Source organism: Syngnathus floridae, unplaced genomic scaffold, assembly GCF_059516105.1.
Source record: "Syngnathus floridae isolate MCC-2025c unplaced genomic scaffold, RoL_Sflo_1.0 HiC_scaffold_32, whole genome shotgun sequence".
NCBI classification, from domain to species: Eukaryota; Metazoa; Chordata; class Actinopteri; order Syngnathiformes; family Syngnathidae; genus Syngnathus; species Syngnathus floridae.
Window position 1 is genome coordinate 317,847 of NW_028284061.1, and position 26,354 is coordinate 344,200.

The 26,354-nt window shown below is 46.6% G+C and overlaps 2 protein-coding genes and 2 long non-coding RNA genes across 4 annotated transcripts; all 4 read left to right on the forward strand.

Annotated features, from left to right (window-relative positions):
* The first annotated feature begins 13,290 nt into the window (after positions 1-13,290).
* LOC148378613 (uncharacterized) lies at positions 13,291-15,288 on the forward strand. The gene is made up of 3 exons (XR_015855753.1): positions 13,291-13,535; positions 13,648-13,724; positions 14,192-15,288. It is a non-coding gene; the product is annotated as an uncharacterized LOC148378613 (long non-coding RNA).
* A 3,346-nt stretch (positions 15,289-18,634) lies between these two features.
* Positions 18,635-19,999, forward strand: LOC148378614 (uncharacterized). The gene is made up of 4 exons (XR_015855752.1): positions 18,635-19,353; positions 19,438-19,508; positions 19,645-19,749; positions 19,894-19,999. It is a non-coding gene; the product is annotated as an uncharacterized LOC148378614 (long non-coding RNA).
* Positions 20,000-20,456: 457 nt separating this feature from the next.
* Positions 20,457-21,410, forward strand: LOC148378615 (janus kinase and microtubule-interacting protein 3-like). Its single transcript, XM_088367764.1, has 5 exons — positions 20,457-20,496; positions 20,583-20,681; positions 20,771-21,004; positions 21,125-21,190; positions 21,252-21,410. The coding sequence occupies exons 2-5, from the start codon at positions 20,592-20,594 to the stop codon at positions 21,408-21,410; spliced, it is 549 nt and encodes a 182-aa protein (XP_088223890.1). The 5' UTR covers positions 20,457-20,496; positions 20,583-20,591.
* A 2,015-nt stretch (positions 21,411-23,425) lies between these two features.
* On the forward strand, positions 23,426-24,585 carry LOC148378616 (janus kinase and microtubule-interacting protein 3-like). Its single transcript, XM_088367765.1, has 3 exons — positions 23,426-23,705; positions 23,785-23,910; positions 24,280-24,585. Exons 1-2 carry the CDS (start codon positions 23,493-23,495, stop codon positions 23,899-23,901), a joined length of 330 nt encoding a protein of 109 aa, XP_088223891.1. The 5' UTR covers positions 23,426-23,492; the 3' UTR covers positions 23,902-23,910; positions 24,280-24,585.
* The last annotated feature ends 1,769 nt before the right edge of the window (positions 24,586-26,354 follow it).

Here is a 26,354-nt window from a genome sequence, read left to right on the forward strand (position 1 = left end):
AAGTCATAATTTAAATTGCTTTCAACCTTCATTCATCGGTTCAACCAACATTACTCGCTCTTATTACCAACTTGTATTGATTTAACTAAGCGTTTAATACTTCCTATCAGGTCTCAAATCGAGATTTGGCAAAATACAATTTCAGCAAATCCAATTTTGCCAGGGAACAAAAATAGATTAAATAAACTAAATAAGTCCTCTTCCCATTAAATAAATCAGAAAAGTCTGTCTTGTAACCAGTCCTCTTCAAACAAGTAAAGTCTGCCCATTTTGTGCCGTAGATTTTGTGTCTATGCCTAGTATTTAAACAAAATCATAATTTAAACGACTTCTTTCCTTCATTCACTTTGGAAATTTGGAATTGCAGCAAATCGAATTTTGGCAGGGAACAAAAATAGATCAATTAAACTAAATAAGTCTTCTTCCCATTAAATAAATTAAAAAAGTCTGTCTTGTAACCAGTCCTTTTCAAACAAGTAAAGTCTGCCCATTTTGTGCCGTCGATTTTGTGTTAATGCCTAGTATTTATACAAAATCATAATTTAAAGGACTTCATTCCTTCATTCACTTTGGAAATTTGGAATTGCAGCACATCAAATTTTGCCTGGGAAGAAAAGTAGATTAAATAAATTTAATAAGTCTTACTACTTCCCATTAAATAAATTAAATACGTCTTACTTGTTCCCACTCCTTTTCAAAACAGTAGTTTAAAACGAGGGCCCTTCACTCAATCTTTAACCTCAACCCCGCACGTTGTGTTGTATCTGTGAATGTTGGTTGTGGCCAAATGATAGTTTTCTTTCATTCGTTTAGGTTCCAAGAAAACTTGATGTAACTCTACTTTTAACTGCCGTTTCAGATAAGCGGGTATTACGTCGCAGTCAAATGCCGCGGATATGACGTAATTGCCCGAACCTCCGCCAAAATTCAAATCTGTTGGCGCGATGGCCGTGAGCCACTGAGCAGCGACGATTATCAACAGAAATATCTTTATTTTCTGCTTGCAACTGGACCGTCTAGAGCGTACACGGTAAGTAACACTCATTGTGTTTAAGGAGATTTACGTTTGTAATAGCAGAAGTGTAGCCGCGTTGCGTTGTACGTGTGAAAATTGGTCGAGGCGAAATGTTAATGTTTAATTTCATTCCTTTAGGTTCCACGGTGTTTGTTGGCTGCAAGTTTTCCACTGCAAGAAGAGGCTCGTATCATTGACCAGGAGCGAGCTACAATGGTGAGTAGCCATAACATTTATGTTAAACACTTCCTATTTCATGTCTAACAGTACTTGATTTAACAAATAACCATAAATAAATACAGTGTGGGCACTGAAGTTAACATATGTGATTATACTGCCTAATCTGTCACGGAGTAGATTGTTGCAAAGTAATATAAGATCCAAAGTTGTAATTCAGAATAGTTTTCAAAAGAAGGCCATTAGAATTATATACAAGTCTGATTACCCTGAACAAGCTATTAATTAAATCACAAATTCTTCAATTCAAAGATTTGGTAGATTATCAGACAAATAATGTCTAACAGTAATTGATTTAACACATCACGATAAGTAGATTGAGTGTGGGCACTCTCAAGTTAACATATGTGATTATACTGCCTAATCTGTTACAGAGTATGTTGTTGCCAAGTAATGTAGAATAGATCCAAAGTAGTAATCCAGAATAGTTTTGAAGAGGCCATTAGAATGATAAACAAATCTGATTACCTTGAACATAATAACAAGCTAAGTGTTTAATATGTCCTATGAAGTCAAAATTGGGCACCATCATGTGGTGAAATTTGGAATTGCATCACATCCAATTTTGCCTGGGAACAAACAGATTACATAAATCTTAGTTTTGAATAAGCCACTCCTTCTCAAACAAGTAAACTCTGCCCATTTTGCGCAGTAGATGTTCTGTTAATATCTAGTATTTATACAAAGTCATAATTTAAATTGCTTTCAACCTTCATTCATCGGTTCAACCAACATTACTCGCTCTTATTACCAACTTGTATTGATTTAACTAAGCGTTTAATACTTCCTATCAGGTCTCAAATCGAGATTTGGCAAAATACAATTTCAGCAAATCCAATTTTGCCAGGGAACAAAAATAGATTAAATAAACTAAATAAGTCCTCTTCCCATTAAATAAATCAGAAAAGTCTGTCTTGTAACCAGTCCTCTTCAAACAAGTAAAGTCTGCCCATTTTGTGCCGTAGATTTTGTGTCTATGCCTAGTATTTAAACAAAATCATAATTTAAACGACTTCTTTCCTTCATTCACTTTGGAAATTTGGAATTGCAGCAAATCGAATTTTGGCAGGGAACAAAAATAGATCAATTAAACTAAATAAGTCTTCTTCCCATTAAATAAATTAAAAAAGTCTGTCTTGTAACCAGTCCTTTTCAAACAAGTAAAGTCTGCCCATTTTGTGCCGTCGATTTTGTGTTAATGCCTAGTATTTATACAAAATCATAATTTAAAGGACTTCATTCCTTCATTCACTTTGGAAATTTGGAATTGCAGCACATCAAATTTTGCCTGGGAAGAAAAGTAGATTAAATAAATTTAATAAGTCTTACTACTTCCCATTAAATAAATTAAATACGTCTTACTTGTTCCCACTCCTTTTCAAAACAGTAGTTTAAAACGAGGGCCCTTCACTCAATCTTTAACCCCAACCCCGCACGTTGTGTTGTATCTGTGAATGTTGGTTGTGGCCAAATGATAGTTTTCTTTCATTCGTTTAGGTTCCAAGAAAACTTGATGTAACTCTACTTTTAACTGCCGTTTCAGATAAGCGGGTATTACGTCGCAGTCATGTGCCGTGGATATGACGTAATTGCCCGAACCTCCGCCAAAATTCAAATCTGTTGGCGCGATGGCCGTGAGCCACTGAGCAGCGACGATTATCAACAGAAATATCTTTATTTTCTGCTTGCAACTGGACCGTCTAGAGCGTACACGGTAAGTAACACTCATTGTGTTTAAGGAGATTTACGTTTGTAATAGCAGAAGTGTAGCCGCGTTGCGTTGTACGTGTGAAAATTGGTCGAGGCGAAATGTTAATGTTTAATTTCATTCCTTTAGGTTCCACGGTGTTTGTTGGCTGCAAGTTTTCCACTGCAAGAAGAGGCTCGTATCATTGACCAGGAGCGAGCTACAATGGTGAGTAGCCATAACATTTATGTTAAACACTTCCTATTTCATGTCTAACAGTACTTGATTTAACAAATAACCATAAATAAATACAGTGTGGGCACTGAAGTTAACATATGTGATTATACTGCCTAATCTGTCACGGAGTAGATTGTTGCAAAGTAATATAAGATCCAAAGTTGTAATTCAGAATAGTTTTCAAAAGAAGGCCATTAGAATTATATACAAGTCTGATTACCCTTAACATAACAACAAGCTATTAATTAAATCACAAATTCTTCAATTCAAAGATTTGGTAGATTATCAGACAAATAATGTTTAACAGTAATTGATTTAACACATCACGATAAGTAGATTGAGTGTGGGCACTCTCAAGTTAACAGATATGATTATACTGCCTAATCTGTTACAGAGTATGTTGTTGCCAAGTAATGTAGAATAGATCCAAAGTAGTAATCCAGAATAGTTTTGAAGAGGCCATTAGAATAATAAACAAATCTGATTACCTTGAACATAATAACAAGCTAAGTGTTTAATATGTCCTATGAAGTCAAAATTGGGCACCATCATGTGGTGAAATTTGGAATTGCATCACATCCAATTTTGCCTGGGAACAAACAGATTAAATAAATCTTAGTTTTGAATAAGCCACTCCTTCTCAAACAAGTAAACTCTGCCCATTTCGCGCAGTAGATGTTCTGTTAATATCTAGTATTTATACAAAGTCATAATTTAAATTGCTTTCAACCTTCATTCATCGGTTCAACCAACATTACTCGCTCTTATTACCAACTTGTATTGATTTAACTAAGCGTTTAATACTTCCTATCAGGTCTCAAGGCAAGATTTGGCAAAATACAATTTCAGCAAATCCAATTTTGCCAGGGAACAAAAATAGATTAAATAAACTAAATAAGTCTTCTTCCCATTAAATAAATCAGAAAAGTCTGTCTTGTAACCAGTCCTCTTCAAACAAGTAAAGTCTGCCCATTTTGTGCCGTAGATTTTGTGTCTATGCCTAGTATTTAAACAAAATCATAATTTAAACGACTTCTTTCCTTCATTCACTTTGGAAATTTGGAATTGCAGCAAATCGAATTTTGCCAGGGAACAAAAATAGATCAATTAAACTAAATAAGTCTTCTTCCCATTAAATAAATTAAAAAAGTCTGTCTTGTAACCAGTCCTTTTCAAACAAGTAAAGTCTGCCCATTTTGTGCCGTCGATTTTGTGTTAATGCCTAGTATTTATACAAAATCATAATTTAAAGGACTTCATTCCTTCATTCACTTTGGAAATTTGGAATTGCAGCACATCAAATTTTGCCTGGGAAGAAAAGTAGATTAAATAAATTTAATAAGTCTTACTACTTCCCATTAAATAAATTAAATACGTCTTACTTGTTCCCACTCCTTTACAAAAAAGTAGTTTAAAACGAGGTCCCTTCACTCAACCTTTAACCCTATTTATTCACCTTCTAGGCTAAGTGTTAAAGGCTAAGTGTTAAAGGCTAAGTGTTAGAGGCTAAGTGCCAGAGGCTAGGCGCCAGAGGCGAGTTTTTGTGGGCTGAAGTTTTAGTGGGGTTAGTGTGAATACAATCCAAAAGAATACAACAGAATACAATACAATAGAATATAATACATAGATTAAATTCAATAGCTCTTACTACTTCCCATTAAATAAATTAAATACGTCTTACTTGTTCCCAATCCTTTTCAAAAAAGTAGTTTAAAACGAGGGCCCTTCACTCAACCTTTAACCTCAACCCCGCACGTCACATTGTGTTGTATCTGTGAATGTTGGTTGTGGCCAAATGATAGTTTTCTTTCATTCGTTTAGGTTCCACGGTGTTTGTTGGCTATGTTTTCCACTGTCAGAAGGATGAAAATACAAAGTACAACGCTTGGACGTGGGCGAAGACGTCACCGGTGAGTCCTTCCTTCCTATTTATTTACCTTCTAGATGCTAGAGGCTAAGTGTTAGAGGCTAAGTGTTAGAGGCTAAGTGTTAAACACAATACGAACAACACAACGATACTGCACTGAACAACACGATACCGCACTGAGAAACACGATACCGCACTGAACAACACGATACCGCACTGAACAACACCATGCCGCACTGAACACCATGCCACACTGAACAACACCATCCCGCACTGAAAAACACCATGCCGCACTAAACAACACCATGCCGCACTGAACAACACCATGCCTCACTGAACGACACCATGCCGCACTGAAAGACACCATGCCGCACTGAACGACACCATGCCGCACTGAAAGACACCATCCCGCACTGAACACCATGCCGCACTGAACAACACCATCCTGCACTGAACAACACCATCCCGCACTGAACAACACCATGCCGCACTGAACAACATTATGCCGCACTGAACATTATGCCGCACTGAACAACACCATGCCGCACTGAACAACACCATGCCGCACTGAACAACATTATGCCGCACTGAACAACACCATGCCGCACTGAACAACACCATGCCGCACTGAACAACACCATGCCGCACTGAACAACATTATGCCGCACTGAACAACACCATGCCGCACTGAACAACACCATCCTGCACTGAACAACACCATTCCGCATTGAACACCATGCCGCACTGAACAACACCATCCCGCACTGAACAACACCATCCCGCACTGAACAACACCATGCCGCACTGAACAACATTATGCCGCACTGAACAACATTATGCCGCACTGAACAACACCATGCCGCACTGAACAACACCATGCCGCACTGAACAACACCATGCCGCACTGAACAACATTATAACGCACTGAACAACACCATCCCGCACTGAACAACACCATGCCGCACTAAACAACATTATGCCGCACTGAACAACATTATGCCGAAATGAACAACACCATGCCGCACTGAACAACACCATGCCGCACTGAACAACACCATCCTGCACTGAACAACACCATCCCGCACTGAACAACACCATGCCGCACTGAACAACACCATGCCGCACTGAACAACACCATGCCGCACTGAACAACACCATGCCGCACTGAACAACACCATGCCGCAATGAACAACACCATCCCGCACTGAACAACATTATGCCGCACTGAACAACATTATGCCGCACTGAACAACACCATGCCGCACTGAACAACACCATGCCGCACTGAACAACACCATCCTGCACTGAACAACACCATCCCGCACTGAACAACACCATGCCGCACTGAACAACATTATGGCGCACTGAACAACATTATGCCGCACTGAACAACACCATGCCGCACTGAACAACACCATGCCGCACTGAACAACACCATGCCGCAATGAACAACACCATCCCGCACTGAACAACACCATGCCGCACTGAGCAACACCATGCCGCACTGAACAACACCATCCTGCACTGAACAACACCATGCCGCACTGAACAACACCATTCCGCACTGAACAACACCATGCCGCACTGAACAACATTACGCCGCACTGAACAACACCATGCCGCACTGAACAACACCATGCCGCACTGAACAACACCATGCCGCATTGAACAACACCATGCCGCATTGAACAACACCATGCCGCACTGAACAACACCATCCTGCACTGAACAACACCATGCCGCATTGAACAACACCATGCCGCACTGAACAACACCATCCTGCACTGAACAACACCATCCCGCACTGAACAACACCATCCCGCATTGAACAACACCATCCTGCACTGAACAACACCATGCCGCACTGAACAACACCATGCCGCACTGAACAACACCATTCCGCACTGAACAACACCATGCCGCACTGAACAACACCATCCTGCACTGAACAACACCATCCCGCACTGAACAACACCATGCCGCATTGAACAACACCATCCTGCACTGAACAACACCATCCTGCACTGAACAACACCATGCCGCACTGAACAACACCATGCCGCACTGAACAACACCATGCCGCACTGAACAACACCATGCCGCACTGAACAACATTATGTCGCACTGAACAACACCATGCCGCACTGAACAACACCATGCCGCACTGAACAACATTATGCCGCACTGAAAAACACCATGCCGCACTGAACAACACCATCCCGCACTGAACAACACCATGCCGCATTGAACAACACCATGCCGCACTGAACAACACCATGCTGCACTGAACAACATTATGCTGCACTGAACAACACGATCCTGCATTGAACAACACCATGCCGCACTGAACAACACCATCCTGCACTGAACAACACCATCCTGCACTGAACAACACCACCCCGCACTGAACAACACGATCCCGCATTGAACACCATCCCGCACTGAACAACACCATGCCGCACTGAACAACACCATTCCGCACTGAACAACACCATGCCGCACTGAACAACACCATGCCGCACTGAACAACACCATGCCGCACTGAACAACACCATGCCGCACTGAACAACATTATGCCGCACTGAACAACACCATGCCGCACTGAACAACACCATCCCGCACTGAACAACACCATGCCGCATTGAACAACACCATGCCGCACTGAACAACACCATCCTGCACTGAACAACACCATCCCGCACTAAACAACACCATGCCGCACTGAACAACATTATGGCGCACTGGACAACATTATGCCGCACTGAACAACACCATGCCGCACTGAACAACACCATGCCGCACTGAACAACACCATGCCGCACTGAAGAACACCATGCCGCACTGAACAACATTATGCCGCACTGAACAACACCATGCCGCACTGAACAACACCATGCCGCACTGAACAACACGATCCCGCATTGAACAACACCATCCTGCACTGAACAACACCATGCCGCACTGAACAACACCATGCCGCACTGAACAACACCATTCCGCACTGAACAACACCATGCCGCACTGAACGACACCATCCTGCACTGAACAACACCATCCCGCACTGAACAACACCATGCCGCATTAAACAACACCATGCCGCACTGAACAACACCATCCTGCACTGAACAACACCATGCCGCACTGAACAACACCATGCCGCACTGAACAACACCATGCCGCACTGAACAACATTATGCCGCACTGAACAACATTATGCCGCACTAAACAACATTATGTCGCACTGAACAACACCATGCCGCACTGAACAACACCATGCTGCACTGAACAACATTATGCCGCACTGAACAACACGATCCCGCATTGAACAACACCATCCCGCAGTGAACAACACCATGCCGCATTGAACAACACCATGCCGCACTGAACAACACCATGCTGCACTGAACAACATTATGCTGCACTGAACAACACGATCCTGCATTGAACAACACCATGCCGCACTGAACAACACCATCCTGCACTGAACAACACCATGCCGCACTGAACAACACCATGCCGCACTGAACAAACCAGTCCTCTTCAAACAAGTAAAGTCTGCCCATTTTGTGCCGTAGATTTTGTGTCTATGCCTAGTATTTAAACAAAATCATAATTTAAACGACTTCTTTCCTTCATTCACTTTGGAAATTTGGAATTGCAGCAAATCGAATTTTGCCAGGGAACAAAAATAGATCAATTAAACTAAATAAGTCTTCTTCCCATTAAATAAATTAAAAAAGTCTGTCTTGTAACCAGTCCTTTTCAAACAAGTAAAGTCTGCCCATTTTGTGCCGTCGATTTTGTGTTAATGCCTAGTATTTATACAAAATCATAATTTAAAGGACTTCATTCCTTCATTCACTTTGGAAATTTGGAATTGCAGCACATCAAATTTTGCCTGGGAAGAAAAGTAGATTAAATAAATTTAATAAGTCTTACTACTTCCCATTAAATAAATTAAATACGTCTTACTTGTTCCCACTCCTTTACAAAAAAGTAGTTTAAAACGAGGTCCCTTCACTCAACCTTTAACCCTATTTATTCACCTTCTAGGCTAAGTGTTAAAGGCTAAGTGTTAAAGGCTAAGTGTTAGAGGCTAAGTGCCAGAGGCTAGGCGCCAGAGGCGAGTTTTTGTGGGCTGAAGTTTTAGTGGGGTTAGTGTGAATACAATCCAAAAGAATACAACAGAATACAATACAATAGAATATAATACATAGATTAAATTCAATAGCTCTTACTACTTCCCATTAAATAAATTAAATACGTCTTACTTGTTCCCAATCCTTTTCAAAAAAGTAGTTTAAAACGAGGGCCCTTCACTCAACCTTTAACCTCAACCCCGCACGTCACATTGTGTTGTATCTGTGAATGTTGGTTGTGGCCAAATGATAGTTTTCTTTCATTCGTTTAGGTTCCACGGTGTTTGTTGGCTATGTTTTCCACTGTCAGAAGGATGAAAATACAAAGTACAACGCTTGGACGTGGGCGAAGACGTCACCGGTGAGTCCTTCCTTCCTATTTATTTACCTTCTAGATGCTAGAGGCTAAGTGTTAGAGGCTAAGTGTTAGAGGCTAAGTGTTAAACACAATACGAACAACACAACGATACTGCACTGAACAACACGATACCGCACTGAGAAACACGATACCGCACTGAACAACACGATACCGCACTGAACAACACCATGCCGCACTGAACACCATGCCACACTGAACAACACCATCCCGCACTGAACAACACCATGCTGCACTAAACAACACCATGCCGCACTGAACAACACCATGCCTCACTGAACGACACCATGCCGCACTGAAAGACACCATGCCGCACTGAACGACACCATGCCGCACTGAAAGACACCATCCCGCACTGAACACCATGCCGCACTGAACAACACCATCCTGCACTGAACAACACCATCCCGCACTGAACAACACCATGCCGCACTGAACAACATTATGCCGCACTGAACATTATGCCGCACTGAACAACACCATGCCGCACTGAACAACACCATGCCGCACTGAACAACATTATGCCGCACTGAACAACACCATGCCGCACTGAACAACACCATGCCGCACTGAACAACACCATGCCGCACTGAACAACATTATGCCGCACTGAACAACACCATGCCGCACTGAACAACACCATCCTGCACTGAACAACACCATTCCGCATTGAACACCATGCCGCACTGAACAACACCATCCCGCACTGAACAACACCATCCCGCACTGAACAACACCATGCCGCACTGAACAACATTATGCCGCACTGAACAACATTATGCCGCACTGAACAACACCATGCCGCACTGAACAACACCATGCCGCACTGAACAACACCATGCCGCACTGAACAACATTATAACGCACTGAACAACACCATCCCGCACTGAACAACACCATGCCGCACTAAACATTATGCCGCACTGAACAACATTATGCCGAAATGAACAACACCATGCCGCACTGAACAACACCATGCCGCACTGAACAACACCATCCTGCACTGAACAACACCATCCCGCACTGAACAACACCATGCCGCACTGAACAACACCATGCCGCACTGAACAACATTATGGCGCACTGAACAACATTATGCCGCACTGAACAACACCATGCCGCACTGAACAACACCATGCCGCACTGAACAACACCATGCCGCATTGAACAACACCATGCCGCACTGAACAACACCATCCTGCACTGAACAACACCATGCCGCACTGAACAACACCATGCCGCACTGAACAACATTATGCCGCACTGAAAAACACCATGCCGCACTGAACAACACCATCCCGCACTGAACAACACCATGCCGCATTGAACAACACCATGCCGCACTGAACAACACCATGCTGCACTGAACAACATTATGCTGCACTGAACAACACGATCCTGCATTGAACAACACCATGCCGCACTGAACAACACCATCCTGCACTGAACAACACCATCCTGCACTGAACAACACCACCCCGCACTGAACAACACGATCCCGCATTGAACAACACCATCCCGCACTGAACAACACCATGCCACACTGAACAACACCATTCCGCACTGAACAACACCATGCCGCACTGAACAACACCATGCCGCACTGAACAACACCATGCCGCACTGAACAACACCATGCCGCACTGAACAACATTATGCCGCACTGAACAACACCATGCCGCACTGAACAACACCATCCCGCACTGAACAACACCATGCCGCATTGAACAACACCATGCCGCACTGAACAACACCATCCTGCACTGAACAACACCATCCCGCACTAAACAACACCATGCCGCACTGAACAACATTATGGCGCACTGGACAATATTATGCCGCACTGAACAACACCATGCCGCACTGAACAACACCATGCCGCACTGAACAACACCATGCCGCACTGAACAACACCATGCCGCACTGAACAACATTATGCCGCACTGAACAACACCATGCCGCACTGGACAACACCATGCCGCACTGAACAACACGATCCCGCATTGAACAACACCATCCTGCACTGAACAACACCATGCCGCACTGAACAACACCATGCCGCACTGAACAACACCATTCCGCACTGAACAACACCATGCCGCACTGAACAACACCATCCTGCACTGAACAACACCATCCCGCACTGAACAACACCATGCCGCATTGAACAACACCATGCCGCACTGAACAACACCATCCTGCATTGAACAACACCATGCCGCACTGAACAACACCATGCCGCACTGAACAACACCATGCCGCACTGAACAACATTATGCCGCACTGAACAACATTATGCCGCACTAAACAACATTATGTCGCACTGAACAACACCATGCCGCACTGAACAACACCATGCTGCACTGAACAACATTATGCCGCACTGAACAACACGATCCCGCATTGAACAACACCATCCCGCAGTGAACAACACCATGCCGCATTGAACAACACCATGCCGCACTGAACAACACCATGCTGCACTGAACAACATTATGCTGCACTGAACAACACGATCCTGCATTGAACAACACCATGCCGCACTGAACAACACCTTTCCACACTGAACAACACCATGCCGCACTGAACAACATTATGCCGCACTGAACAACACCATGCCGCACTGAACAACACCATGCCGCACTGAACAACACCATGCCGCACTGAACAACACCATGCCGCAATGAACAACACCATCCCGCACTGAACAACACCATGCCGCATTGAACAACACCATGCCGCACTGAACAACACCATCCCGCACTGAACAACACCACCCCGCACTGAACAACACGATCCCGCATTGAACAACACCATCCCGGACTGAACAACACCATGCCGCACTGAACAACACCATTCCGCACTGAACAACACCATGCCGCACTGAACAACACCATGCCGCACTGAACAACACCATGCCGCACTGAACAACACCATGCCGCACTGAACAACATTATGCCGCACTGAACAACACCATGCCGCACTGAACAACACCATCCCGCACTGAACAACACCATGCCGCATTGAACAACACCATGCCGCACTGAACAACACCATCCTGCACTGAACAACACCATCCCGCACTGAACAACACCATGCCGCACTGAACAACATTATGGCGCACTGAACAACATTATGCCGCACTGAACAACACCATGCCGCACTGAACAACACCATGCCGCACTGAACAACACCATGCCGCACTGAACAACATTATGCCGCACTGAACAACATTATGCCGCACTGAACAACACCATGCCGCACTGAACAACACCATGCCGCACTGAACAACACCATGCCGCACTGAACAACACGACGTCGCACTGAACACGACGCCGCACAGAACAACACGACGCCGCACAGAATAACACAATACCGCACAGAACAACACAATACCGCACAAACAGTTTTAGATAATATTACGTCGCAGTCATGTGACGCGGACATGACGTCAATAGGCGGAACTCACGGCAAAATTATAATCCGTGGGCGTGGCTTGCAACAGGAAGTAGGAAAGCGGCAGTTCTGGCAAACAAGACACAGCTGTTAGTAACACGATGACTAACAAGGCAAATATTTTTGTTTTCAGCTTGCAACTTGACCGTCTAGAGCGTACAAGGTAATTACAACTGTTTTTTTTTAGCCCTGAAAAGCAAGGGAGTGTGGCGTTTGGGAGGAATGTCGAACTCGGCGTCTGCTTCCAGCCACAGACGCCAAATTTCGACGATTATTTCGACTGGTCAACGGTTGTAAATTATTGCGTTGACTAAAAACTTTATTTAACTCTACTCTTAACTTTGCCGTTTCAGATATGCGGGTATTACACCGCGGAAATGACGTCAATAGGCTGAACTCTCGCCAAAATTCAAATCTGTGGGCGCAATGGCCTTGAGCGAGACACCGGATACAAACACGACGATTATCAACAGAAATATCTTTATTTTCCGCTTGCAAGTGGACCGTCTAGAGCGTACACGGTAAGTACAACTCATTGTGTTTAAAAAGATTTACGTTTGTGTAGTTTGCGTTGCGTTGTATCTGTGAATGTTGGTTGAGGCTAAATGTTAATGTTTAATTTCATTCCTTTAGGTTCCACGGTGTTTGTTGGCTGTATGTTTTCCACTGCAAGAAGAGGCTCGTATCATTGACCAGCAGGAGCTACAATGGTGAGTACCCCTTTCGTCTTCCATTTATGTTAAACACTTCCTATTTCATGTCTAACAGTACTCGATTTAACAAATAACCATAAATAAATACAGTGTGGGCAGTCACGTTAACATATGTGATTATCCTGCCTAATATGTTTATCACAAATATGTCACTAATCACTAATATGTTTATTTGTTTATCACAACACCTTTGGACCTTCAGCAATCGATTATTTCCCTTCATCTACATAGAGACAGAACGATGGTGTCTTAAACATCTCATTCATTTCACCAAATAACTTCACGCAGGTGGATAACGGCCGTCTCGGTCACGCTATGTTGCGTGATGCAGTTTTGAAGAACCAAATGCATTTATTCAATGAATAAGTCAAGCTAGTTCTATGTTTATGATGTTGTAAGTTACGGTACCGATTGAAGTTGAGTTCGAAGCCAGTGGAAAACAGCGCTGCGTTTGTGCTCTCCAGGTACAAATGTTGTGATCTCTGACTGACGACCGGGCGAGACTCGAGTAAGAGATGTCCAAACGAGCTCCGGCAGGGCGGGCCAAGGCGGAGCGAACGGACGCCCTTCAGGCCGCCAATGACGAGCTGAGAACCAAACTGATGGACGTCCAGTTAGAACTTCAGCAGGAGAAGAACAAGGTGAAAACCTCAACAGACAGACACTGCCTGCCTCCCTGCCTGCCTCCCTGCCTGCCTCCCTGCCTGCCTCCCTCCCTCCCAGTTTTCCCGATGTAGATTAGACATGCGTGTGCCATGACTGTGTCAGCCTACATCAACAAATGCACCGAGGACGTCAGCACCACTAAGAATATCATCACCCGGGGCAACCAACGACCCTGGATGACTGAGGAGGTACGTCAAACGCTACGAGCGCGGAACTCTGCCTTCAAGTCTGGCGACAAGGAGACACTGAGGACAGCGAGAGCCAACTTGAACCGTGCCATCAGGATAGCGAAGCGAGACCGCAGTCGAAAATTTCAGGATCGTTTCCACGACGTCAAAAACATCAGGAGTATGTGGCAAGGCATACGGGCGATTACAGACTACAACTCACCCTCCCCCCCCCCCCCCGGTGGGTGTAGTTGATGCTGACTTTCTAAATGGTCTAAATAACTTCTTTGGGAGGTTCGAGGCACTAAACGGCACTCCAGCAGTTAAAACTGTCCCCCATCAGGAAGAGGAGGTACTCTGCCTTGACTCCGCCGATGTGTTGAAGACCCTGAGGAGAGTCAACCCCTGTAAGGCCCCTGGCCCCGACAACATTCCTGGGCGTGTGTTCAGGGAATGTGCAAGTCATCTGGCTGGGGTCATCACAGACATTTTTAACACCTCGCTGGGCCAAGCCACAGTGCCGGCGTGCTTTAAGACTGCCTCCATCATTCCGGTGCCGAAGAAACCTCAAATCACCTCATTTAATGATTACCGGCCTGTTGCACTGACTCCGGTTATGATGAAGTGCTTCGAAAGGCTGCTTAAAGGTCACATCGTTTCCAGACTCCCCCTATTATTTGACCCGTTCCAGTTTGCCGACCGGCAAAACCGCTCCACTCAGGACGCCATCTCCTCCGTTCTTCACCTGAGCCTGGCTCACCTGGAGGAGAAGAACACCCATGTGCGGAGGCTGTTCCTGGACTTCAGCTCAGCGTTTAACACCATCATCCCACAGCATCTGGTAGGAAAATTGGAACACCTGGGCTTCAACACCCCCCTTCGCAACTGGCTGCTAGACTTCCTCACCAACAGACCTCAGTCAGTCCGGGTCGGACAGAACACCTCTGATGTCATCACCCTCAGCACAGGCTCCCTTCAGGGCTGCGTCCTGAGCCCCCTGCTGTGCACCCTGATGACACACGACTGCGTCCTCAGGTTCACCACCAATCACATCGTGAAGTCAGCAGACGACACAACGGTGGTGGGGCTCATCAGAGACAACAACGACCTGGACTACAGAGAGGAGGTGGAGCAGCTGGTGGGCTGGTGCAGAGAAAACAGCCTGATCCTGAATGAGGAGAAGATGAAGGAGATCATCGTCGACTTCAGGAAAAAACAGCCTCACCACGCTCCACTGATCATCAACAGCTCAGCTGTGGAGGTGGTCAGCACCACCAAATTCCTGGGGGTCCACATCACAGAAGACCTCACCTGGACTATGAACACTACGGCACTGGTCAAGAGGGCACAGAAGCGCTTGTACTTCCTGCGGAGGATGAGGAGAGCCCACCTGCCCCCACCCATCATGAGGACGTTCTACAGGAGCACCATAGAGAGCATTCTGACAAGCTGTCTCTCTGTGTGGTGTGGAGGCTGCACCGCCTCCGATTGGAAGAACGTGAGGAGAGTGGTGAGGACAGCAGAGAGGATCATAGGGGCTCCTCTTCCCTCCATTCAGGACATTTCATCTCAGCGCTGCATGTCCCGTGCCCGTAACATCATCAATGACCCATCACACCCCCACCATGGACTGTTCTCCCTGCTGCCCTCTGGGAAGAGGTTTGCAGCATCCGCTGCAGGTCCACCAGGTTCTGCAACAGCTTTTTCCCTGCTGTCATCAGACTGTTGAACACTAGAACTGTTGAGCTCTAAACTGAACTCTGCATCACACATTCACAGAACTGTACTTTATGACACTACGGACCTCTATCTTGCACTATCTCGCACTACCAACTTTACTGAACTTGTATAAACCCTTTAAATAGAAGTTTAATACATGGTTTAGCATTCCTCTGCACACTCTTGAATACTGTTTTGCCTACTTGCACTATTGCATAATTATCACTGCTGCACTTTATACTTATTTTTAATATATATATATATATATATAGTATATATGTATATATATATATTTTCATAGGGTATGTTACTTCTATTCAACTGCAATATCACTACTTTGTTGTAAGACGTATGCAACGGAATTTCGTTTTGTATGCACCATGTGCAGACAAGATGACAATAAAGTTTGTCTAAGTCTAAGTCATGTCAGGTCAGCTGTCTGGAGAGAGAGAGAAGTCAGGACCTGCGGGCGGAGCACCACCGTGCCACCGCCGCCATGACGGAACTCAAAAGCAAACTCCATGAGGAGAAGCAGAAAGAGTTAGCCATTACCAGGGAGACATTACTGCGGCAGCATGAAATGGAGCTGATGAGAGTGATCAAAATCAAAGATGGAGAGATCCAGCGACTGAATGCCTTGGTCCTCAGCCTGAGGGACGGCTCCATGGACAAGGTGATCCGCTCTATCCGTGTCTGACTATCCGCACGCCACGTCGGGCTTCGATGCGGCCGCTACCGTATTGTGTAGCTTGTCCCCAGTAAGCGTCGCGGCGCTCCGTTGCGGTCTCAACGGCCCGGTGTGGCGCAATGTCTGCTCAGGTGAGGAGGGGGGGCGCTTTGCTGGCGGAGGTGGAGGAGACGCGGCGGTGTCGGGAGACCGAGCGGTGTCGCCTCCACCAGGAGCGCGGAAGAAGCCCTGGCAGCGGCCCAGCAGGCCTGGCAGTCCCGAGCGGCCGAGCTCCGATCGGCTCATCACCAGCATCGGGAGGAGCTGAGCCGAACCAAGAGAGACTGCGAGAGGGAGATCCGCCGACTGGTAGGACTGATCAGATGCGCGGTGCGTGGCTATGTTCCCAATTTCGTTGTATACCTGCAGTGCAATGACACCTAAGGCATTCTATTCTATTCTATTTCACAAGAAGAAAATGTCCGGTTGCTCGCTTCGCTTTAGTCACAGCAAAGGTGTTCTAGTCGATTCAAGAAAAAAATTGGCCGGTTGCTCTCTTTGTTTTTGTCACAATTCTGGCAAATGAGTTTGCCCGCCTGCCTGAGCGCTCCCCGTTTGTACATCCAGACGGATGAGATCAAGCTGAAAGACAGAGCGGTTAGTGTTTTGGATGAAGCCCTGGGGCCGGCCACGTCCACCGCCTTCAGCTGCAGACTCAGGCTGCCGAGCAGCAGATCGCTGCCCTGAGGGATTCCCAAAGGGCGGGCCTAAACTACCCTGGAAGTGGGGTCAACGCCGCTACTAGCAATCCTCTTCATTGCGTAAGGCACCTCATCACACACTTGCAGTACGCATGACTTAGTTCGTTGCTGGAGGAAGGTAGCACAAAAACAGTTTTGAACTTTGAACGAGTGCTTGTGTGTGTGTGTTGCGGGGCGTTTTCAGTCTCAGGAGGATCGGGACACGCGACGGTTTCATCTGAAAATCGCTGAGCTCAGCGCAGTCATCAGGAAACTGGAGGATCGAAACGCCCTGCTTTCTGAAGAGCGCAATGAACTGGTAATTTATTGACGGCACGCTTGAAGGTTTGCGCTACGTTTGATGCGCGCCATCCAGCGAGGCACCCATTGCGCTTGCTTATTAGTTGAGCGGCGCGGCGAGTCGGTTGCCTGGTAGATGTCTTTTATTGGGAGCCAAAGCCACGATTCCGTTCAAACCGATGCAAAAGGAATGGATACGTTCTGGCCCGCGTGTTGTGCGTCTTTCACATCCCGCACTTCATGCTTGCAGCTAAAGCGACTGAGAGAAACAGAAAGCTAGTTTCTGCCACTCCTGTACAAAAACAAACGCCTGAGCAGGAAGAATGAAGAACTCTCGCTGGTGCTGTGTCGCCTTGAAAACAAAGTGCGCTTTGTCACCCAGGAGAACGAGGAGATGGCAAGCTTGGTAAGTCGACGCGGACAACGGCGGCGTGCCAACAGAGTCCACTGCATTTGTGTTCCACAGAGAAGGCCTAGTTCGCTCAATGACCTGGACCGCGGTTGCGGCCAGCAGGACGGTGAAATGGAGTTCCTTCAAGTTGTGGAGCAGCGGCACATCATCGACGACTTGTCCAAGGTCTTCAGGCAGGCGACTCGGTGCACGTACGGCAGCGCCGCGCTCGCTCGCTGTCGCCAGGAAACCTTTTCCGTCCAAAGCTTGGCCGGCGGCCGCCATCCAAAAAATTGGCCCCTTAAATTCCGACCTTTCAAGCAGGAGCATTGTGCGCACGCGTTTGAACACGCTTTAGACTTGTTTTGCCGTTTTCAGCAGCTCAAAGCTCCCGTTTTGTCAGCGCCTTTGCCACTCGCTGTGCGCTGAAAACGACGGACTTGCCCGGCTGCTCAGCCCGTCAACCATGAGCCGCGAGCGCGACGTCATTGTCCGTAGGCAGCTAGTGGCAAAATGCACCCTGTTAGAGTTGCGCTCGCTCCAACTTATTTTGCAAGAACCACACGGGAGACAAGTAAGTTCTTTTGGACACCTGCAGGTGGAGAGTCCATCCGTTGTACGAATGAAGTCTGACTCTCGGCTCCTGCACGAGCATTTTAATTAAGAGAAACAGGGTGGGTGTAAGAGTGGATTGAATAGAGGAAGCCCTTGACCTCTAGTCAAAACATAGCAAGGGGTGTTTTACGACTTTGTGTAGGAAGGGATAAGCGATAGGGATAAATAAGGGATAAATAATATTATTTATTACAGGTCGCAGTCAAAGTCAAAGCAACACAATGATACGATAAAGATAATCTGGAAAACCCCGACACACCCTGTAGTTGTCACTTTTGGAAAAGACGAGCGTCCCTCCAATCATCGCCGGTGACGTGTTTTTCAGGCTCTGGAGACAGGAGCTCATGTCAGAAATGTCATTGTGAGTCGCGTTTGTTTCTGCGCCGGAGCCGTTCGTTCCCTTTGCATCCAAAGAATCTCAAAGGCGGATTATTTGTGTCGACAGGAGAGAGATTTGCTGCTACGATACCGACGTCGAGAATCTCTGAGGAGGAACAAAGCGTGAGGTCCTGCAAGGTGAGTCTGTTTGTTTGCGGCTGCTTGGTGTTGCGCAAGATGAAATGGCCTTTTTCTCGCTATCGTTCCTCTCGTCGATTCATCGTGAGGTGTCGCTTCAGTTTGTTCAGAGAGATGTTTGCTTCCGCGCCCGCAGGTCATCGAAACATTTTACGGCTACGACGAAGACGTGTTGGTGGACTCGGACGGATCGTCCTTGTCTTTTCACACCGACAGAACCCCCGACACGGAACCCGAAGAGGTAGCCCGCCATTTCTGCCAGCGTATTGGCACCAAACATTCCTCTTCAGCCTGGAATCGGACTCGTCTTTGCGTCGCGGGTGCTTTGTCGCCGGTCTGACTGATTCTGGTACTAGTGCTGTGTTGCATTGGTGTGTGCATGAAGAGGCGGAGCTTCGCTACCGCCAGCTGACGCAAGAATATCAAGCGCTGCAACGAGCCTACGCTCTGCTAGCCCAGACCAGCGAAAGGGGACTACGACGCCGAGAAGGAGATCAAGGTGGCGCCCCTTCCCGCAACCCCCGGCCGGGTCGCAGCCTCCCCGTTCTCACCCAGCCTCGGGTGTTCTCTGGTCTGAAAGGAGGAGGAGGAGCCTCCCTCCTCCTCCTTTCAGACCAGAGAAAAGCTGATGGTAGAAATGGGTCACTATCAAAGCAGAGTAGCAGATCTGGAGTCAGCGCTGAAGCAACAAGGACAGGTAAGCTCATCAATGAGCACACCTTTTTCTCAGACAAAATAGCTACATTCTTCAGTCACTCATCCGTCTGGCATTACTGGAACAACCCCCCCCCCCCCCCCCCCCCCCCTCCCGAACGTGGCTGGGAAAATGCGGAGAAAAGCAAATGTCATTTTCCAGTCAACCAAAGAATTTGTGGATGAAAATGACACAACATTCCAAAGCTGTCCACGCGTTTGTCTCTTCTAGAATGTCAAGTGGGTGGAGGAGAAGCAGCTGCTGCGTCAGAGCAATCAGCAGTTGGCCGAAAAGGTGACGGAAAGAAAGGCGCTGGGCGGAGTCGCTTGGCGTCACACCTGTCGGGAAGCCCCGCAGATGAGGTCTGACTGTCTTTTCAGGTCAGGCGGATGGAGGCGGAAGAAGCGCGTCTGAAAGAGCACATCCAGGATATCCGAGACCAAAACGAACTGCTTGAGTTCCGCATCCTGGAGCTGGAGGTGGGAAGACTCGCACAAGCGTGTTGAGGCCAGAGATGTGACGGACGGACGGACGGACGGACGGACGGATGCATGCCTCTGCCTTTCAGGAGAGGGAGTGGCGCTCCCCCGTCTTGAAGTTTCTGCAAGTCCGTTTCCCAGACGGCCTCAGCCCTTTGCAGATCTACTGCGAGGCCGAGGGCGTGAGCGTACGTAAGGCGTCCCTCGCAACCCTAACCTTAACCCGAGGTCCCAGAACACCTTACATTGCTCCTTGCGCCTTTCCCCCGGACATCGTCATCAGTGATCTGATGAAGAAGCTGGACATCCTGGGCTATAACGCCGTAAGTGTATGTCGAACTCCTTATGTTCGCACTCCACGAGACTCGGCGGCTCAAATGTGACTTTTGGAAGGCTTTGCGCTGAAAGAAGCTTGTTGACGCTGTGCCTTTGGGCTCTTGCAGAATCTCACCAACGAGGAGCAGGTGGTCGTGATTCACGCCAGGACCCTTCTCACCCTAGCCGAGAAGGTAACGCGCACGTCCACGCACGCTCTCGCATTCTGCTTATGTGACAGCAGCCTTTCCTCAGTGGTTAGAATACATCAAAGTGACCAAGTCAGCACTTCAACAGAAGATGTTGGACATTGAAAGTGAGAAGGTAGACAGACTTATTTCCAATTTTAGGACCGTCCGTCTTAAATATAATCAATCTGTCTGTTTCCTCTGGGATAGTGCCAATAGCCTTTAAAACCGCTATTATTAAACCACTACTTAAGCGAGCAAATCTTGACCCGGACTGTCTCAGTAATTATAGGCCAGTTTCAAACCTCCCATTCATAGCAAAACTTCTCGAAAAAGTAGTAGCGCAGCAGCTTATTGATTACATGGTCACTAATAATCGATATGACTCCTTTCAGTCTGGTTTTAGAGCTAATCATTCTACAGAGACAGCACTTGCTAAAGTGACTAATGATCTCCTCATAGCTATGGATTCAAATACGTCGTCTGTATTGTTACTACTCGATCTTAGTGCTGCCTTTGACACTGTAGACTTTGATATTTTATTAGGGCGTCTTAAAAGTTGTGTTGGTATCTCAGGGTCAGCACTCAGCTGGTTCAATTCCTATCTATCAGGCAGGACGCACCGAGTGGTCCATGGTAATACGTCCTCTGAGCTTTATAATGTTACGTGTGGTGTTCCACAGGGATCGGTACTCGGACCGATTTTATTTAATATTTATATGATTCCGCTTGGGGACATAATACGTAAATATAATATTAGCTTTCAATGCTACGCGGATGACACCCAATTATATATGCCGTTATCGATGACAGATCCACGGGACTGTTGTAATCTCGAGGCGTGCCTTGCGGAGATCAAGCAATGGATGTCTCTCAACTTCCTTCGTCTTAACCCAGATAAAACTGAGATGTTGATAATTGGTCCTACTCGTTATCAACACTTATTTAAGGAAACCACTATAACTATAGATAACCGGACTATCACTCAGAGTGATACGGTAACTAATCTCGGGGTAATATTTGACCAAACGCTCTCCTTTCAAAAACACATTAAGAATATAACCAGGATTGCGTTTTTTCACCTTCGTAATATTGCTAAGATTCGTCCTATCCTCTCGACCGGGGATGCGGAAACCATTATACATGCGTTCGTTACGTCGCGCCTGGACTACTGTAATGTATTATTCTCTGGTCTTCCTAAGTCCAGTATCAAAAGTCTACAGTTAGTGCAAAATGCCGCTGCGAGGATGCTCTCACGGTCAAGAAAATTTGATCACATTACCCCAATATTAGCCAAATTACATTGGCTCCCGGTCCATTTAAGATGTGACTTCAAGGTTCTTCTACTAACCTATAAATCACTGCATGGCTTAGCGCCTTCATATCTCGTCGACCTAGTCGTTCCTTATGTTCCGTCTCGTAACCTTCGTTCGCAAAACGCTAGTCTTTTAGTTATACCTAGGGCCAAGAAAATGTCTGCAGGGTCTAGAGCATTCTCTATTCGGGCTCCAGAGCTTTGGAATGCCCTACCAATGGATATTAGAACTACTACCTCAGTAGAAACATTTAAGACACGTTTAAAGACACATTTCTATGAGATGGCCTTTAACTAACTTGTGATGGCCGATTTGGCCGGAGTTTGTTTTGTTCTCTCTGCCCACCCCCTCCCCGGCTGGGGAGGGGGTTAGGTGGCTCAAAAGCTGATCGCGGTTAGCTGGATTCTCGGGGACCAATTCAAGATGAAGGAACTGCAGCTCAACCCCCTTGAAGACACGGCCAGGACAACCGAGGGCACCTCCGACATCCATTTTTTCATTGATTTTCATATTATGTATTACTTTTGCACTCTCTGCATCCATTATAACCTGGTGATCCTGAAAGGGGGATCCTTCCATCTGTGGTCCCTTCTCAAGGTTTCTCATTTTCCCCTGGCAGGGGTTTTTTGAGTTTTTCCTTGCCCTTTTGGGAGCTTATGATCAGGGGATGCTTTGAGAATAATTGTCAATTTTTGGCTATGTGAAGCCCTTTGAGACTGTTTGTGATTTAGGGCTATACAAATAAACTTGACTTGACTTGACTTGACAGACACGCGACATCAGCCAAGGGGAACTCCGGCAATGTGCCCCAACAATTCTGACCTTGAGCTGTGCTAGGATATGTTCTGCAAGCAGAAGGGCTACCTGGATGAAGAGTTGGACTTCAGGAAGTGTTCCATGGACCAGGCTCATAAGGTAAGCCGCCCTCAAATCTCCCGCCGGACCACTGATGGACGAGGATTGCGGCCCAGAGGATCCTGGAGCTGGAGGCCATGTTGTACGAGGCGCTACCGCAGCGGGACTGCCCCGCCACGGACGGCGAAAAAGCCAGCCACGCTGGCGTGAATGACGTGCTGACGGCGGATCAGAGAGAAGAGCTTAGGAGCGCCGTGGACCAATGGAAGCGAGCCCTGATGTGCGAGTTGAGGGAGCGCGACGCTTGCATCCTCCAAGAGAGAATGGATCTGCTGCACAGCGCGCAACAGGTAAGGGCCCAAAGCCAGCCCGGCACTTACTTGCACGCTTACTGGCTTTTGAATGCCACTTTCCATTTGTCCGTCCTAGAGGAACAAAGAGCTGAAAGAATTCATCGAAGCTCAGAAGAGACAAATCAAACAATTGGAGGAGAAGTTTCTGTTTCTCTTTCTATTCTTCTCCTTGGCCTTCATTCTGTGGCCCTAACACCAGCTGGTGAGTGAGCTCCAGCGGCACCGCACTCGACACCTCCGATACACTGCCAGCCGGTCTCAGACGTTGGCAGACGCTCCGATGCCAACGTATACCCCCCGCCACGGTGACAGAGGCACCGCGTCACACCGGCGCTCATCCAATCAGAAGGCAGGAAAAGCAAATTCACATGCAGGGCACTTTTGAACCAGAAGAGAGCGCCACAAAAAACGGTTGTTGCCCCAAACGCGCACTAAAAAGGGTCAGAATAACAAGAGTCCCACTGGCCAGCCGGGGCCACCCGTCCAGCTGTTTCTTCAGGGGGGAAAAAAATTGGAGTCACCGGTGAGTACATTTTGCATTTAGCTCTGCTTTTCTGCTTCTGTCTTCAAGTGTGTGGCATCCTGCGATCAAAGAGTCAGCCAACCCCAAAGCGGTTGACCTCAACGTCCCACCACCATGCCTACCAGAGCAGGTGACGTGATGCTTTGGACATCCTTCCGTCTCAGATGCCCAAAAGTACTCTTTGCCACATCTGCGGCAATACGGTGTCTTTTCAAAGGTGCAAATAAATCCAGCGTGGGCGGAACACGCACGTCTTCGGTTTTTCCCGCTTTGTTTGTGTGACAGCTGTTGTGAAAATTTTATACAAATAAAGTTGTATAGTACAGGTTTGGCCAAGCCGCAACTCCCGAACCGCATGCGGCTCTTTTATGTTCATATCAACATTTGTGTGTGTGTGTGTGGGGGGGGGGGGGGGGGGGGGGGTTGTGCGTGTTGGCTTCACTTGAGTTCAATTTGGTATTTTGGTCAAAAGCGCATGTGGTGAAATTCCACAAAGTAGGATGGGCAAACACATTTCTTTAAACTATGAGTGTCAATTGGGCTCTCGAAATGGCAGGGAAAAGATGCACAGCAAAACGAAAATACGTAGATGAACACAGGACGTTTTAATCAGAGTGGGAAAGTTTCTATTTTTTGTTGAACGTGATGGCAAACCATTCTGCCTGATATGTCAGACCTCAGCGCATTTCAAAGATTCAAATCTTCAGCGCCATGCACTTCAGCTCACTCCATGCTAACATTGATCAGGCGTCGAACCCGCATCATCATGCTTAAGAGGTGGCCATGCTAACCAGTGCGCCATTATGTCAACGCATAATAACTAAGTCGACTGGTCAAAACAGCGGTTACTATATGACGTCGCTACGTCGTGGTCACGTGACGCAGACAAGACGTCAATGGACGTGGGCAGAGTTAACTTGTTTAAAAGGGAGTAGGCAGAAGAAATATTTAATTTATTTAAATCTATTTTGAGTGCACACCATTATGCCAATGCATAACAACTGTAAATCTACTAAACAAAACAGCGGTTGCTATATGACATCTGCCACGTCGTGGTCACGTGACATACGTGACGTCGATGGGCGTAACTTTCGCCGGAATTCAAATCCGCGGGGAGAGTTAACTTGTTTAAAAGAGAGTGGGCAGAAGAATTATTTAATTTATTTAAATCTATTTGGTGTGTGCGCCATTATGTCAATGCATAACAACTGTAAGTCTACTAAACAAAACAGCGGTTGCTATTTGACGTCTGCCACGTCGTGGTCACGTGACGCGGACGTGACGTCGACGCCTACTTTACATCCCACCGATCACAGGACTCCTCGGCTGCATAACCGTGCCCCCTTCCCAACCAATCGGATTTGCTATACGCGAAAACGACGCCAATGGAAAGAGCTTCCGCCCAAATTTAAATCCGTGGGCGTGGCTCGCAGCAGGAAGTAGGAAAATGGCGGCGATGTTGACAAAGACACAGCGGATGGTAACATACGACTAACAAGAGAAATATTTTTATTTTCTGCTTGCAACTGGACCGTCCAGAGCGTACACGGTAAGTACAACTCATCGTTTTTAAAAAGAAGTACTTTTGTTGCCCTGAAAAGCGAGTGAGCGTGGCGTTTGTGGGGGACGTCGAATTTCGACGATTCTTTCTGGTCAACGGTTGTAAATGATTGTGTTGATTAAAAAAGAAAACTTGATGTAACTCTACTTTTAACTGCCGTTTCAGATAGATTTGGAATTGCATCACATCCAATTTTGCCTAGAGCGTACACGGTAAGTAACACTCGTTGTGTTTAAGGAGATTTACGTTTGTAATAGCAGAAGTGTAGCCGCGTTGCGTTGTACGTGTGAATGTTGGTCCGGGCGAAATGTTAATGTTTAATTTCATTCCTTTAGGTTCCACGGTGTTTGTTGGCTGCAAGTTTTCCACTGCAAGAAGAGGCTCGTATCATTGACCAGGAGCGAGCTACAATGGTGAGTAGCCATAACATTTATGTTAAACACTTCCTATTTCATGTCTAACAGTACTTGATTTAACAAATAACCATAAATAAATACAGTGTGGGCACTGAAGTTAACATATGTGATTATACTGCCTAATCTGTCACCGAGTAGATTGTTGC